The sequence below is a fragment of the Embiotoca jacksoni genome, unplaced genomic scaffold, assembly GCF_022577435.1.
Source record: "Embiotoca jacksoni isolate LCO1_2020_lvr unplaced genomic scaffold, fEmbJac1.0.p SCAF_27, whole genome shotgun sequence".
Classification (NCBI taxonomy): domain Eukaryota; kingdom Metazoa; phylum Chordata; class Actinopteri; family Embiotocidae; genus Embiotoca; species Embiotoca jacksoni.
In genome coordinates, this window is record NW_027185378.1 from 4717073 (window position 1) to 4733391 (window position 16319).

At 39.1% G+C, this 16319-nt stretch overlaps 1 protein-coding gene across 3 annotated transcripts in view; it reads left to right on the forward strand.

Annotated features, from left to right (window-relative positions):
• The window catches only part of LOC138205151 (peroxidasin homolog), a 50692-nt gene that overhangs the window by 11881 nt on the left and 22492 nt on the right, over window positions 1-16319 (forward strand). For 2 of the 3 annotated variants that reach the window (XM_069160893.1, XM_069160896.1), the window contains exons 2-7: window positions 1432-1503; window positions 2527-2598; window positions 6857-6928; window positions 11373-11444; window positions 14176-14247; window positions 15188-15357. In XM_069160893.1, the coding sequence (XP_069016994.1) occupies window positions 1432-1503; window positions 2527-2598; window positions 6857-6928; window positions 11373-11444; window positions 14176-14247; window positions 15188-15357 (530 nt within the window). The remainder of the gene's footprint in view (window positions 1-1431; window positions 1504-2526; window positions 2599-6856; window positions 6929-11372; window positions 11445-14175; window positions 14248-15187; window positions 15358-16319) is intronic. The other variant, XM_069160894.1, reaches the window with a different exon arrangement.

Sequence of the window (16319 nt, forward strand, 5' to 3'; positions counted from 1 at the left end):
AATGACCCATCAACATCTCACTGACTATGAAATCTCTCTTTTTTTGGCTCACATTTTCACAAAAAGCTAGAAGTCAGGAATGCAAAGCTTTATGATGCTTTTTCCTGTTGTTCACAAAAGGTGTAGGCAAGATGAATACTCAACTAATGAAAAATATAGCATCAAAATTAAATCTGTATGTTCAGGATGGTTTTAATAGCGTGGGAAGTCCGGATACCTTTAACAGGGGGGGGGTGGGAAAGAAAAAAAAAAGAGTGAAAGTAAACTTGTAAACTGATCTTAAGGCTCTCATCACCCTGATGTCTTGACAGTTTTGCACAGTCAGTGAAGTAGGCAATGTTATGTCTGTGTGACCCAGTCTTAGATTATTTACTTTTGAAGGTCATTGGCTAACAAGAATGTTGGTAGACAGCCCGGGCCCAACTTGGGGAGTTGAGCGTTCTAGAGGAGAAAAGGTTGGTGTATTTCACTGATGCCTCAGTTGAGTGATAAATCTGTTGTGTGTGTGTGGTTCCCTCCAAAAGCTTTCCTTCTCTCTATGGCCGGAGATGTGTTCAATAGGCTTTTCTCTGAGGATGCCATGCAGGGTAAAAAAAAAAAAAAAGCACAACTCTTCTGCCATGATTGTGTTGGCTTGAACGTCAGAAAAAAAAAATCATGAATTATTAGAAGGTGTGAATGATTTTATGAAGAATGGGAGGTCGGTGTAAACAGTGATTTTCTTTTAAAGGCACTTAATCTTTAGCCTTCTAAAAAATGTCCACATATGAATGGGTGGTTTCATTTTCAGAGCTTATCTTATACAAATACATTTAGCAAATGGCCTTAGATAAAGGTTCAGATGACTTAGAACCTAAATTCCACAAACATGACATCACTGTTGAAACAAGACGTTCAGATTTCATGTAACTTGTCCTTCTGTGGCTTCTAATGCTGCATGGGGTGAAGAAAGATGTCACCTTTACTTGGCTAATTGCTGTATTAAAGTATTTAGCTTGTCATACTGATGGTATGCTCAGTCAATTAGTATAGAACCAAGATGATTAGTGTCATGTCAAGGTAAATTGTTATGATTACACAGCCTCTTTAAATTAGAAAGTTAAAAGAAGAAAGATACTGAAACCTGCTGAGTGCTGCAACTCACCTCGTGCTTGTTATCTTTGGGGCATATGTTATTTAAATCTGCCCTCATGATTAAAGACATTACAAAGACATTCTTGTGAGATGAGTAATGTGTTCAATTATCCTTCGGGATTATTATGTGATGGTTCTGCTGTGGACTTCAGTTTCTGCAGATGTGTAATGGCTGCGCGCTACACTTTTAAGAAATCTTACCAGTATAACTATTGAGGTTTTTGTACAGCTCCTCTCGAAACTGTTCTTAATGAAATACTTTTCTGAATATGAACATATTTCCCTTCTGTTTTGCAGAGACCTGAGGTTCAACAAAATCAAGGACATACAACCGGGTTCTTTCAGACGATTAAAGAACCTCAACACACTGTAAGTTTTTTTCTTTTTGTTTTTTTTGTTCCTGTTCGGACAGACTAATGACAGACATCCTCTTGGTAAGAATTGTCAATGACCCAAGAAGACGACTACTGACAAGCAATCAAACAGATTTCTATAAAACAACACTCTGCAGAGTGACTGTAGCTTGAATACATGCTACAGTTTGTATAACACACACGCACACACACACACACACACACACACACACACACACACACACACACACACACACACACACACACACAACACACTAATTCTTGCTCCGTCCTGCTGTGATTGTCACACTTGTAGGTCAGCTCGTAATCTTAAAGGAATGTATTAGTTCACTTCCGCTCACAGGGTTGTTTATCATATTTCCAGCATGCCAAATGTCTAAGCTGATACAGCATGAGCAAAGATATATGCGTTAAGCAACTTTAACTATGAACTGTTAAATTTACATTTTTTTTTAAAGAACTAATGTCCACGTGTCAGTTAATGTGGCCTTTTCAGTACTTTGAGATGACCACATTTTACTGTTTGCAGACCCTTCTGGTGAATGCTGTAATAAATCAAACATACCTCACATTATTCAAATATTTGCACACATTATTCATATGCTATATATCATGCCCTGGCTCCGCATGCTGTGGTGCATTGGAGGAGTATACTAGCGAGAGGTTTCCCTGCACATTATATATCTATAATAGCTAATAAATATGAACATATGTGCAGGGCAATGGCCTTGGTGCTGAGCTTTAGTTTCGAAGTGTGGAAAAGTCCTTTAAGACAGAAGAAAATCCCAGCTTTTCCTATTAGCCAGCCATGTGTCTGTTGAGGGATTTACACTGTATCCTGAACAGCACTTCTTTGTTTTAGGCTGCAGTTCCTCAGACTGAACAATAACACATCCTGAAGTCTATCAGTCTTTGAACTGCAGTGACACGTACAGTATTACTGTTATGATTTTGCCATCAAAAAAACGTTCTGTCCATCTTGTAACCACAAGTAACCCATATTTTCTTTTGTTCACAGCCTTCTCAACAACAATCATATACGAAGGATTCCCAGGGGGGCATTCGAAGACCTGGAAAACCTCAAATATCTGTAAGTTGCTCTCATCAGTTTTGTTTGCTCAGAAGTTCAAGCGGTACATTTTGAGACAACAAAGCAGTATCTTTGTTCTGTCAGATGACAGAGGGCCACTGTTACAGGTTTTTATTTTTGTTCAATCAGCAGAAAAGGAAGCATGCAGAAACATGCCTTTACTGATTGTTTATTGACTATAAAGTGAAGGACAGCTGATGTTGCTAGACGGCTCAGTTGGTGAAAATGTATCAGCGCAGTTTACGGAAATTGTGGCAATGAAAGGTCTCCTTTTGTCTGATCCTCTGTACTTATGTGTCTGGAAGTCATGACCTGGAGGCAAAGAAGAGAACAGAAGTGGTTTCCAGGCCTGTGCAGCCTCAAGGTTTTTTTGTAGGATTGCCAGTTTGTTCACCTTGTTAGTCACTTAGATTATTATCCCACTGGTTTCAGTTGTGGTGAGTACAGTGTCTGTCTTTGCAGTCAGATATGATCTAATTTCTCTGCTGGGACTTCAGACGGCCTACATACAGCATTCTAACTCTGGGACAAAGTGAATTGGGGAAAAATTGCAAGTTGAGGAAAAGAATAGTGTTTCTTTTTAATTACCATCTAATGAAGAAAGTCAAATGTAATCACTTAGTATGAAAACAAGCATACTGCACTTTACAGAAATAGCGGGAATAATATTTGGTCATCTTAGTTTTTAAATTATTTTTTTTTTAATTTAAAAGCACAATATGTAAAATGAACCAAAGTTATCCACAGCCATTTGCAGTGATGATGTTATGTCAAAGATATATTTGTATGGCGCGGAATCTGATATCCACTAAACCTCGCATGTTAACCAGCTAGCCCAATCCCTTATCTTATCTTGTTTTGATGATGAGAGGAGAGGTTGAAGAAGAGTTATTTTTGCTGATATAGCAAGTTTTATTTGAAAAAGGCTTAGGTTGTGCGACATTTACTTCAACAGCTTCTATTGAGTACTTTTGTGCCATATGAAAATGTTTGCACAATTGCAAGCTCCTGCAAATATTGCGAAGATGGGTTAAATTTGCATTAATTATTGCGATTGCACCAGGGAAATATTACTAGCCAGCTAAAATCAAACAAACACTGCGCACCTGATACAAGATCGTATGGAGTTATGTGAAAAAGTAAGTACTGGTACATATGCCTCTCACAAATATTTCATAATCACCTGATACGGTTTGTTTGAGCTGACCTCAATCATTTTGCATAATTGTTAAAATTGTTTCCACACGTGTATAAATACAGCTGGGCGAAACTAAAATATATGTTTTCATCATTATTTTGACGTAGTTTTCTCCAGTTTGAGGTTTGACTGGAACTATTTTAATGATGTCCTCTCACTGCGCCCCTTCCTCTGCTGTGATTTGACGGCACGTGGATGTAGAATTGACGCCACCGTTCGTGTCAAGGTGCCAAACTATGAGTACCTATTGGCATTAACATCATGGATTCACCTGCCAAGCCAAAAACCATGCAAGTGGCTCTTTTTCAAAAGTTGTATGTATATTGTTAAACTAAGATTAGGTTTATACTATCATAGAGAGTTGCTTAAAAGGAATTGAACAAAAACTGATCGTGACAGCCCTACCGGGACAGACCATGGAAATTGTTGACCTTATTTGGACATTTAGTTTTCCTGAAATAGTGCCTACATGGCATTTGCAATTGAAGGAATTTTGAAAGGAAGAGAGGTCAGAAATTTCAGCAAACTGATGTCATAGCTGGACAATTATGCAAAGCGCCTACAAGACGTTATTTCTGCTAAAGGGGGTAACACAGGCTTCTGAGGACAAAGGCGTACCAACTTTTTTTCAAATATTGCCCATTCCATGTTCCAGATTAGAACTGTTGATATTTTATTTTGAATTATTGATTTTGTAAAGTTAATTTTCCCTTTGACTGTATTTAAGTATGTCATCTTTGTCTATAGGCAACAATTTTCATGGGGAATATTTACTTTCTCACATGACTAAATCAATTCCACTCAGGAGAAGGAACATGGGCTCTTTTTTTTCATCTGTCACAAGCACAACACAAAAATACACATTCCCGAAATGCGTCCCCCCTCTTTATGTTGCAATTAAACCCTGGAGCTATTTAGTAACTATTTTAATTACAGAGCCCCTCTCACTTTAAAGCACACTTGATCTAAAGCCTGTACCATTGCCCCAACCTTTGTGATTAGGTTAAGCTGTCCCTCCACCCTTTGCCCCTTCCTGCCGATTCAGTGTGCTATAGCTGGGGGTTAGATTGTAGCCCCCATTTCACCTCTTCACTTCCTTTGGATCTCGGTAAAGTACACCCCTTGTCATCTTTCATGTCATCAAAACCTAACGATTGGGCGGCTGAAGAGCTGCCACCACCATAAACAAGTCAAACAGAGGTCATCGTGCCTCTTTATCAGAACCCTTGACTGTTTCATTTATCCTTTTCCAATTATGTATTTGCTTTACTTCCATTTGTAGTTGTCCGTGAGTGTATTTATTTTAGAAACAGATCCTACACTCGGCAAAATATAAACACGACACTTTTGTTTTTGCTTCTATTTTTGAAGTAGTAGAGAGAGTAGAGTTGAAGAAAGAGATTCTTACCCTTTTTTTTTTTATGTACAAAGAAGTTTTATTTCTCTGAAATGTATTAAAAACTGTGTTAGTGAGCACATCCATCCACCTAACAGGTGTGGCACATCAATATGCATATTAAACAGCATGACTATTGCATAGGTGTTCCGTGGAGTGGTCACAATAAAAGGCTTCTCTTAAATGTGCACGTTGATCACGCGACAAAATGCCACAGACACCACAGGTTTTAACAGAGCGTGCGATTGGCTGCACGAATGTCAACAAGAAGTGTTCCCTGTCTCCAACATCATTTTTGAGAATTTGGCCGTACATCCAACCGGCCTCACAACCACAGACCACGTGTAACCATGCCAGCCCAGGAGCGCCACATCTGGCAGCTTCACCTGTAAGATCTGTCTGAGTCAGAGGCCAACCACCCAGACAGTTGATGCAACAGTCGGTTCGCACAGTCAAACATTTTTAGCACAAGCTGCCAGAAACCATCTCAGGGAAGCTCATCTGGGTGCTCGCAGTCCTCACCGGGTCTTGACCCGACTGCAGTACGTCAGGGTCACTGACTTAAGAGGGAAAATACTTACTTTTGATGGCATCTAAACGCTAATATAAATTCTATAAAATTCTATAAATAATATAGAATGATAATATTGATAGTGTTCTTAGTTGTCGTACCCACTGTATAATTCTTTTTTAATAACCCTTTTTTTAAAAAAATGTATGCATACTAGTAAATACAAGACTTATCTCCTTATTGACACAAAGTAAATAAAATGCCAAAGTAAACTAGGAGCACTCGTCCAATATGCTGAAACCAGGTGCTGCAATGATTTTGAGGAGTGAGCCTAAGTAAATTACACACAATCAAATCTCCTGATGCAATTCATTTATTGACAGCACATCACCTCATTTGGAGGGGTATGTGTCGTCTGCGTGATGCTCCATACGTTTATAGTGAATCTTCACCAACCTTACGATTCGATATGATTACGCTTCAGCTGTCAACAATCTGATTGCACAATGCATCTGGTTGAGTTGCATTTACTTGTTTTATACGTTGCCAATGTTGACTTTATTACCGTGTGATGTTGGACAAAATTTTAATACTATTACAAACACTCACTAAATACACTGATCTCTGATGTATTTCCTCACACACTATTCTGTCCACTGAAGTCTTTTGGGAGCACAAGGCATGTATTCTCTTCACCTATACAGAATTGCTTGATGAAACACAAATGAGCTGTTTGGTCAAGCACTTCTGTATCTGCAGAGGACACGCTGTGTAACAATACTATAGATATAGCAATAACACTTGACATTTAGTCTCAGTATAATCTCACGTCGAGTTTTCATTGTTTACAGTGAGTGATATCTGTAAACTGTTCCAAATACTCGCTACTTTGTAGAAAAGAGATTTTGCCGACAACTAGTGCTGTACATATCAACCGGGATAATGTTGTGTGTACCTAAACTAGTAAATGTAAGTCTCAGCATTTTTTATATACAAGAAATATTATGTAAAGTAAAGCACATTGTACGTATTTTAAACTTTAAAGTTTGTTATTTGATCAGATCCCGCTGTTTCAATGTAACCAGGCAGAATTCAGATGATCGTGTGTGAGTGTGTGTGTGTTACTAATGTTACTGATTATCTCTCCTTTCAGCTATTTGTACAAGAATGAAATCCAATCAATTGACAGACAAGCATTTAAGGGGCTTGTCTCTCTTGAGCAACTGTAAGTGACCCACTTCCTCATCCACCTTTTCCTTCTGCTAGCAATACTGCTCCTCCACCCCACCCACTTCTCTACATCTGTAAAATGCCTCCAACCCTTCCCTTCCTGAAAGATTGCTATATACACTTTTATGGAGCTACTTTTCTTGCCAAAACTCAACAAACAAACAAAACACGTTTTACAAATGCTCTACAATTATCTAACAAACACTGTGTGGTTAACAGATACCAAACACCATTAACAAACTAGTACATTTTGTTTTGCAAATACAGAACATACTTTACAACTTGTTATAATATGATACGCCATGCTTCAGAAACAAATGCTGCATGTCTTGCATGTACAAAAATATATATATAAAAACAAACCAAAACAATCATGTGATTTTGAATTTGTCTCCTCTTTGTTTTCCTTCTCTCCTCTGCTCTGTCTGTGTTTAATGAAGTGCTGGGCTCTGCCCCCACTAAACACATATGGAGAGGAGCAGAGGAGGGACAGGTGAAGTGAAGATAACATTACTCGAGTTGATGACAACGGTGTTTAAGTGCAATAAAAGCCTAAATGTTTGTATCAATGGAACGTTGACCCCAAGCTCCAAAAGATTTGTCAAAAAAAAAAAAAAAAAAAAATTTTTTTTTAAGTACCCAACTGGAATCTGCCGATATTAGTGAGGATCCTAACATTAGAAGCTGATCGTGCCAGTAGTCCAAGCCTGAGCACTAGCAGCCGAAATGCTGATTCAGCTGCACCTGTGTACAGAAGGTGCAGGCTTTGATATATCTTGACTGTCAGAGAGGAAGTACTCCTGACAAGTATTGGTAAGGATAGGTTCCAAATTAAATAAACATGTACACTTAAGCTAATTCAACTCCATCCCAACTCCCCGCTCCCTCTATCTAGCAGCCAGTCAAAGCTGTCAGTCTCAGGAAAAACTATGGCTGTGTCAAATTGGCATACTTCCATGAACACACTTGCATGTTGTACACTACATGTTAGTACATTCACTTGCATAAGGCTTTAATTTTGACAGGGTAGTGTTGTGTTCAAATGGCACAAGGCCGTTGTGCACTTAAAGGGCCCTCCTTTTCCGCATGTTGCCAAGATGGCAACCGTTGAGTGTGGGAAGTCTACAGCGTCTCATACTCAACTTATTGACAATTATGAGTACACCATGTATGTGTTCACCGTGCACTGCATGTTGTCCATACTTGTCAGTGTGAGTAGGCACATAAGTGTAAGTATGTAAGTACACATATTGAGACAGCCCAATGTGTTCTACAATTCTGCAATGCGGACCATTTAATGGGTGTGAAATTCCGTCAATCAAGTGAAAGTGTATATAATAAAGTGTGCTGATAGCACCATTTCCTCCCTCCATATTTGACTTGTCCTTTCTGAATGTAAGCTGGCAATGTACTGCTGGTATCAGCTGTGAAGTAGTGTTTTCCTTCGGCCAAAATATACGTCTTAAATTCAAACTTAAACTTAAAGACAAAATGACCCAAATATTTATTAAACCATTTGATTCATACATACATCTTGCCAAGTGAGTCTTAGATGTTTGAAATTCATACCTATCAAGCCAAGTGGCAATAAATAAGCTCTCAACACCGTGTTCGATTCCTGGAGTCAGGGAAGAAACTTAAAAATGGGAGTACATTATTTGGCATAGATGATTTTGTAGTTGTTAGAATTATTTATAAGCCAAGCATTATTACATTGACTCATAGTGCCACCTACTGTTTGGAGGGCAAACTACTTAGGACATCTTTGGGAAATCGGTAGCACTATCATGGTGGAAAGATTTTTTTGGACTTTGAAAACATGTTGTATTTGTTTCTTTAGTATGATGTATTTGAAATATGCCGTTTGTTTTATAGCTACGTTTTGTATTTGCAAAACAAAATACATTAGTTTGTTAATGGTGTTTTGAACTCCAAACCACACCGTGTTTGTTAGTAATTCATAGGGCAGTTTTCAATTCCATTCAATTCAGTTCTATTTATATAGCACCAAATCACAACATACGGCATTTCAGGGCACTTAAAATGGTAAAGTAATGACAAATACAACCTTACAACATTACAGAGAGGACTCCAACAATTTAACAAGTCAATGATCCCCACGGGCTATAACCTTAAAGGAAACACTATCTTTTAACAGGAAGAAAACCTCTGCAATGGGAAGCAAAAAACATTGCCTAGTTTATAAAATATTTATAAACTTTATAAAACTCATTTTGGTTTTTTTGTTAAGTTTCGGCAGGACATTTGCTCCATACACTTCATGAAGCCTGGCAAGTTCTCCATGGTTACTACAAGTCCTATAATATTATAATGCCGAGCTTGTTCTTGTGACATGACTGTTTTAGTCCTTTTGTATTGTGAGGTATTAGGATACACGAGTATCGTGGTACCTCTGCTCTGTTAGCGTTCATTACAGTGACACCCTCCCGACACCCTGAACCCCAGTACCGTGTGCGAATGTCCCTCTATCTACTTTTCTACCGCCACCATGCATGCCATGTGTGCACCCACCCTTGTATGCTGCGCTGTCCCCCTTTGACCCTTTTTGCATGAGTCGCATGACTTGTGGTCAGGATGACAGTTATGCGCCGCCACCCCCCCCCCCCCCCCCCCTCTTGTGAGGCTTACAGCATGATATCTAGTCTTGTGCTGCTGGTACTGCTAGCAGTGTTTTGCGCTGGAGTCGGGGCTTCTGCCGTAGAGCAAGGCTTGACTTGCATCTGTCCCGCTACTGCAGAAAAAAAAAAACACTCTTCTGCCCTGATTTGCCGTAATCTGCTGTGTTTATTTGTGAGAAACCCTGCACTATGTATGTTTAGTCTGTGTGCTAAAATTCCAAACAACTGCTTCCAAACACGGTTCTGAGTGTCATGACTAACAAGTCATGACACTCAGAACCGTGTTTGTTCTGTTTTACAAAAAAAAAAAAAACGTGCTCTGCTGTATCCTGATACACGTATGCATGTTTGATTCGAAAAACTTATTAGTGACTGTTGATTGATGTTATAAATGTCACTTGTTTTTTCTGTGATCACTGTTGAATGTCAATAAGCCAATGAATCAAAGTAAATAAGGTTTTCTATATACTTGAAGAAGACCTGGACTTACAGTATTCACTTTAACCCCATTAACTGGGAACAAGTGGTTAATTCACTGGACAAATGTCATTTCAACATCAGGTCAGGGAGCTGTTTTTAGTTTTGCTACAATAATGAAGGGTCTTGTATGTGGGTGACACGTTTTGAGTTACATTGTATATACTTTCATTGTTCTACATCTCCACTGGGCAACAAATTCCAAAGCCTAAATATGCATGTTTCTTTGGGGAGGAAAAAACAGCAGCCGTAAAATCCTATACCCTTTGGTTCCTTCGGTATGCTTGATGCAAGATCCTTGATCTTGATGTTTTATCAGCGTGCCTGTGGTTTTTCAGTAAGCAAGCTTTATGGTTAAATAATTGTCAGGAATGTGAATATAAAATATGATGTCCTCTAGTCCGCTTTATGCAGATAAGACCATGGCTGAATGTTTTTATTTCATCTCATTGTAATGTACAATTTTAACAGCTTTACTTGATCACAAATAGTAATGTAGTGTAATCACAGAGCCGGTGTGGGAAGCTCATTCATCCACGAGTTGGGATTAAGTTTATTGTTGTCGTTCTCTTGTCTGGACTGTGTTGCTTTTCTGTTCTGGCCATTCTTCAAAACATACTTTATGCAACACTGAAAGACATAATATCGCATGCCCATTATGGTTAGTAAAAACACAGCAAAACAGCCATCAATTGAGGTATGCTAACAGACAAAACATAATTCATATTCTTGCATGGAAGACATGTAGACAAATATTGAATATTATTTGACTGTCTGTTCTGCGTCAGTCTTTCTGTGTCTGTCTCTTCTGCTTCTGCAGCTGCTTTCACTGTTGCTTTCCGTGTCTGAAAAAGAAGGTACCCAACTGAATGCTTACATTTAACCATGCAGCCCTCAGTTGGATTTCATTTTCCTGACCTTTTTTTTTTTTGGTGGTTTGATTTGTGTTTTCTCAGCACACAGGCTTTTGGTATCCTCCATTGTGTTTGCATTCCATGAGATAATTGTTATACTTGCTCTTCACCTGTGCACAATCTCATTTCAAACTCAGACCTCAGCCATAGATTTTCAGACTATCTATATCATCTAAGTTGAATGCCTCACGTGTAAATTTCTTCAGTCTGTCAGCATTCATCTAGATCTAGATATCCGTTTCTTTGAATTATGTTATGACAGTAATATGCAGTACCAAAAAAAGGTAAAAAATGATGACATAGCATCACTGAGTTGTGTCATTAACCCGTCTCTTAGGCCCTACTAGAACAATGCAATGATATAATCCAGTTTCAGTGTGCTTTGCCTATATTTTTTGTTTTTCCCCAGATACCTGCACTTCAACAACATCGAGTCTTTGGAGCCCGAATCATTCACCCATCTACCAAAGCTGGAACGACTGTAAGTTCATCCTGTCTGATCTTTTGACCAAATATTGCTAAACTGTATCTATTTTACACACAGTCCAAAACACAGTACTCAGAAGTAAAAACAATTTTCAAAAAGGAGTTGTCTCATAAATCAGCAGACAAATACGTTCACTGATGCAACTGGATTAAGAGGGATTACTTGATAGTAATTAGAAAGCTATAACTAGAATAATAAAACTTGGTATGGAATTAAGTGTCACCCACTTGTTTATCATGACATTTGAGTGACGTGCAGAATGCAGCAAAATGTGGGTCATAAATCATTATAGTCAAATACTCTCTAATAAAACGCTGAGTGAACAGTTCCTTCATATTTTGGGAGTTGATTCCAGACTTCTCTTTTTAGCCCCCGGTAAAGGCAACGTATATTTTACAGAAGGGTCATTTACTGTATATGCATATACAGTAATGTTAGAAAATAATTGCATACCATGGGCATGTTTGACATTTTTAACAGTGCAAACTCTTGATCTGCTTTGATTCATTGCCTTTAAAGGTGATACACTCTTAACATGTGGTATAACGTTAAGTTTCACAGTTGGTAGTTATTCTTATAATTTCATTAATCAAAAAGAACAGATCGATTACATTATAAAATGATTTACATTCGTACACGTATTGCACCTTCAAATCCGTAACATTCAAATCAGGTGTCGCCGATTGGATGCCAATGTTTAGAACCTCCGTAGGGAGTGACAGGTCGACCCCGTCTTATTTAAACCTCTGACATCAAGGGTCTGGTGTTCTCTGTGCTATTGAAGTCTGTGGTGTCATCACGTCAACATCTAAGGATGTCTCCAAAGCCTTCAGAAGTAGAAGTTGTGGGTGCCTATGTGTCAGTAAAGGGATTCAAAATGTCTCCAAATGATTTGAAATAAAATATTTCACCTCAAGAACAATCATGTAATTTGTCGAGGATCAGCCGCCCCAAAGAATTAAGCCCAAGAGGAGACTATTTGATGAAAAAGGAAGTCTCCTAAAATATAAAAATTACACCACAGGATTTGTAAGTAACTGTTGCTATTGTTGGTGTCAAAGTGCATGTGTCTAAAATAAGAAAGCGATTGAATAAATTTGACTTGTATGGGAGGCGCGCCAGGTAAAAGTATTTGCTTTTCACAAAGAACATCAGGGGAAAATAACAGTTTGCCAATAAACGTGCCGGAATAATGTGCTTTGGACAGAAGAATCAAAGATAGAGTAGTTTGGCCACACTAACAGAGACATGTTTGGTGCAGAGCAAAGACAGCTCTTCAGGAAAAGAAACCTCAAACCATCTGTGGAGCATGGTTGGAGAAATGTTATGGTTTGGGGATGCATCGCCGCCTCAGGGACTGAACAGATTGCATTGATTCAACTATGTATTGTGTATCATATCAAAGAGTGCTTGAAAGTGAGGCCTTCTGTCCGAAAGTTGAAGTTGAAATGGAGATGGATCTATCAACAGGCTAATGATACTAAGTGTACAGGGAATTCCACCAAAGAAATGGCTCAAAAAGAAGAAATGGAGGGTTATGGAATGGCCTAGTCAAAACCCGGATTTGAATCCCATTGAAATGTTGTGGGGGAATTTAAAACGGGCAGCGCATGCAACAGAACCCTCAAGCATTTTGCAATTGAAGGAATTTGGAATTGAACAGTGGTCAGAAATTTCAACAAGCTGATGTCGGAGATGAATGGGCAATTATGCAAAACGCCTCCAAGAAGTTATTTCTCCTGAAAGGAGGGGGCCAGTTCTAGCTTGAGGCCAAGGGTGCACATGCTTTTTCCACAGAAGAATACTGGATCTATTTAGATTTTTGGTTGAGCGGATGATTGAAAAAGCTAGTTTTCCTTCTGGTGGTGTTCAAAAGTATGTCACCTTTTAAAATAAACATAAACATATTCTTTATGTGTAGCCTATTAGTCCCTAACAACCCTGCAGAATTATTTAATGTGTTAACAGGCAGATGTGATGAAGCCTCTGCTTCTATAAACTGTTCACCAGATGTTGAAGAGTTAAAGTCCTTTTTCTAAATTCTTGTTTCATTGTTTATGAACCAGTGGCTGCCCAGCGTGTCCATACTTCCCAGTCTCTTGGCTGAGGAGGGGGGGGGGGGGATGTAAGGACATCTGCAGAGGAAAAAAAAAAAGAGTAAAAGGGGAGGGCAGGAATGCCCAGGTGCACACTCTATTGTTGGGAAATATCTCCATGGTCACAGTGAAATCAGTGAGAGAGCGCATCTGTAGATACATTTCCTGTGAGTGGGCTATAAAATGTGGAGTTATATCAAATATTAGCTTAATTTATAGTTATTTTAAAAGTTTTGGGGGAATGTCTTTCGGCAGAGACTTACGTAAACAAGAAAAGGTTTTGATGTCTGCTTTTAGCCAAGGAATGCAAGTCTCAAGAGTCATTGAGTTTCGCCAACATAGCATGTCTGGGAAGAGGATTTCTTGTCCCATTTGGTAAATGGAAAATGATATTAACAAAAGGCCCATCCTTTGTTTAGATATATCCACTATTATTAGTTGAGAAAATGAATTTCAAAACTTGTTTCAAGAAATTCAAAAAATGTCTCCTTTTTTTTTTTTAGGGACTTTTTAATGGAATTAAGTGATTGGAGGCTTTAGATACTCTTTATAGCCATGGCTTACGGCCCTCAAATACAGTTGTGAACACTGCTTAATTTTTTTTTTTTTTTTTTCTGTCTCTCACTCAGGTTTTTGCACAACAACAGAATAACCCAACTAGTCCCCGGAACCTTCACTCATCTTCAAGCCATGAAGCGATTGTAAGTGGAAGAGACTCCAACAACCACTGAAACATCTGTGCGAGAATGCATGTCCATATCAATTTGACGCCGAGTATCATCCGTGGCCTGTTTTATCCGTTAAATGCCACGTAACACCGTTCTCACGCTTTGGGTGCAAGGCTCACAGCTCAGTCCTTCCCACAGTTGTGCTTTTCTCTCTTTGAGTCAGCTGCAGCGGAGATTTGAGGAGGCGTTTGACGGGGAAAAAGAAAAAAGCTACCAAAAAAACAAAACCCTGCTACTGATCTCTTGCAAAAGATGTTTAATTTTCACTGCAATATGACAATGTGGGCTCTTACAACATCGGGTTAAATATCTCTAATATAGCCTTGAAGCCGATTCTCCTCCAGCCAACAGACAGCGAAGAACAATCAGCAGTTTGACCTCATCCCATTGTCTTAAATGAGCTTTTAGTATTTGTTAAATTCCAGGACGGTATGTTTAAAACGAGATTCTGAAATACACTGCAGTGAGGTGTGAGTAAAAACCTAGTTAGTTCATAACAACCTTTTGTTCTTTACTAGTTTATTCAAGAGAGCTTCACAAATAGCCTCACCAATGTAACACACTGCCGAAATGTCGTGGATAATAGACACATTGTAGTAGAATTAAAAGCTGGACCGGTTAGTAGAAGATGAGGCCAAGCATAGAGATAGGTTCCCACGGCAGGATGAGAGGGCGTTCCAATATGGCCCTGCTGAGCCCCACTGTTTGGACTGAGCCGGGTTGAGTTTGGCATTGCCCGACCCATTAAGTTCATAAACTGTGAGAGAGGGTTTTACACACCACTGCTGCATGCACCGCTCCACAGTTACGTGACATATATGAATTTTGTTTTTCTTCCTCCATTTAACGACTGCTATGCCATTTCATACTTGCTCTCCGTGTATTTGTCTATGCATGGTGTCTGTGTGTTCAGGCGACTGGATTCCAATGCATTAAACTGTGACTGCGAGCTGCTGTGGCTGGCCGACCTGCTGAAGCAGTACGCCGAGTCGGGCAACGCTCAGGCTGCTGCCACCTGTGACTACCCGAGTCGTCTGCAAGGCAGATCGGTGGCAACACTCACTGCTGAGGAGCTCAACTGTGGTACTGAGAGAAAGAAATACTGAGCATGACATGTCTGAAATATAATGGAATGTTTTTTTGTTGTTGTTTTTTTTTTTTTTTTTTTTTAGCACATTCATAAAAGGGACATGATTTGTGTTTGGGAATCTTAAAATATAAATTTTTTTTTACATAGATTGATCTGTTCATGTACCGTAAAATGTCCTGTAAAAATGTTTTCAGTTGTTCCATTGCATTGCGATCCATTTCTCCACGCCAAGCTCAGCTGTTGTGGAAATTACACTTATTATGGAACTTTAATGTGCTGTAACATTAACAGCATTAGCTTGGAACGACAAAGGAGGCCTTGTTAAGAAAGCACTAAGAAAGGTTTCCTAATCGAAACCTGGCCTAAAGTTTAACATGGGGTAAAACTGAGAGGAACATCTGGATAGTCATAAAGACATACACACACGGTTGCATAACAACATGTATGTTTTTTCCATATGCCTTTTTTTTTTTTTTTTACACACATTTACTGAAGTTAAACCAAAAACTCTGCAAAGATATGCATAGACAGATCCTTCAGACTTCCTTCCTGCAAATAGCAGGTATGCTTAGTCACCCTGTCTCACACGTACACCCCCACACACAGACACACACACAGGTGTATCCTCTCTTTGTGTCTGAGGTCCACAGGCACCCAGCTGTTCCACTCTTCAAACACCACCAGTTATGTCTCGAGTCTGGGTGAAATGTCAGTTAGTACTCCTTGAATTTGGCCCGTGGTCTCTCCAGTCTCAGACCACCACCAGCTGCTAAGGCCATCTATTAGAAAAAGGTGCTGTGTGTGTAAATGTGTGGGATACTGCCTTTGTCATTAGAATGAAGAACATTTATTTTTTGATAAGCGGAGTTGAAACTTTGTTTAACGGGTGGATGAAAGTGGACATTTTTTACTCTACGGAAATATTGCTGTGTACATCATAAAAGACGGGCGAAAA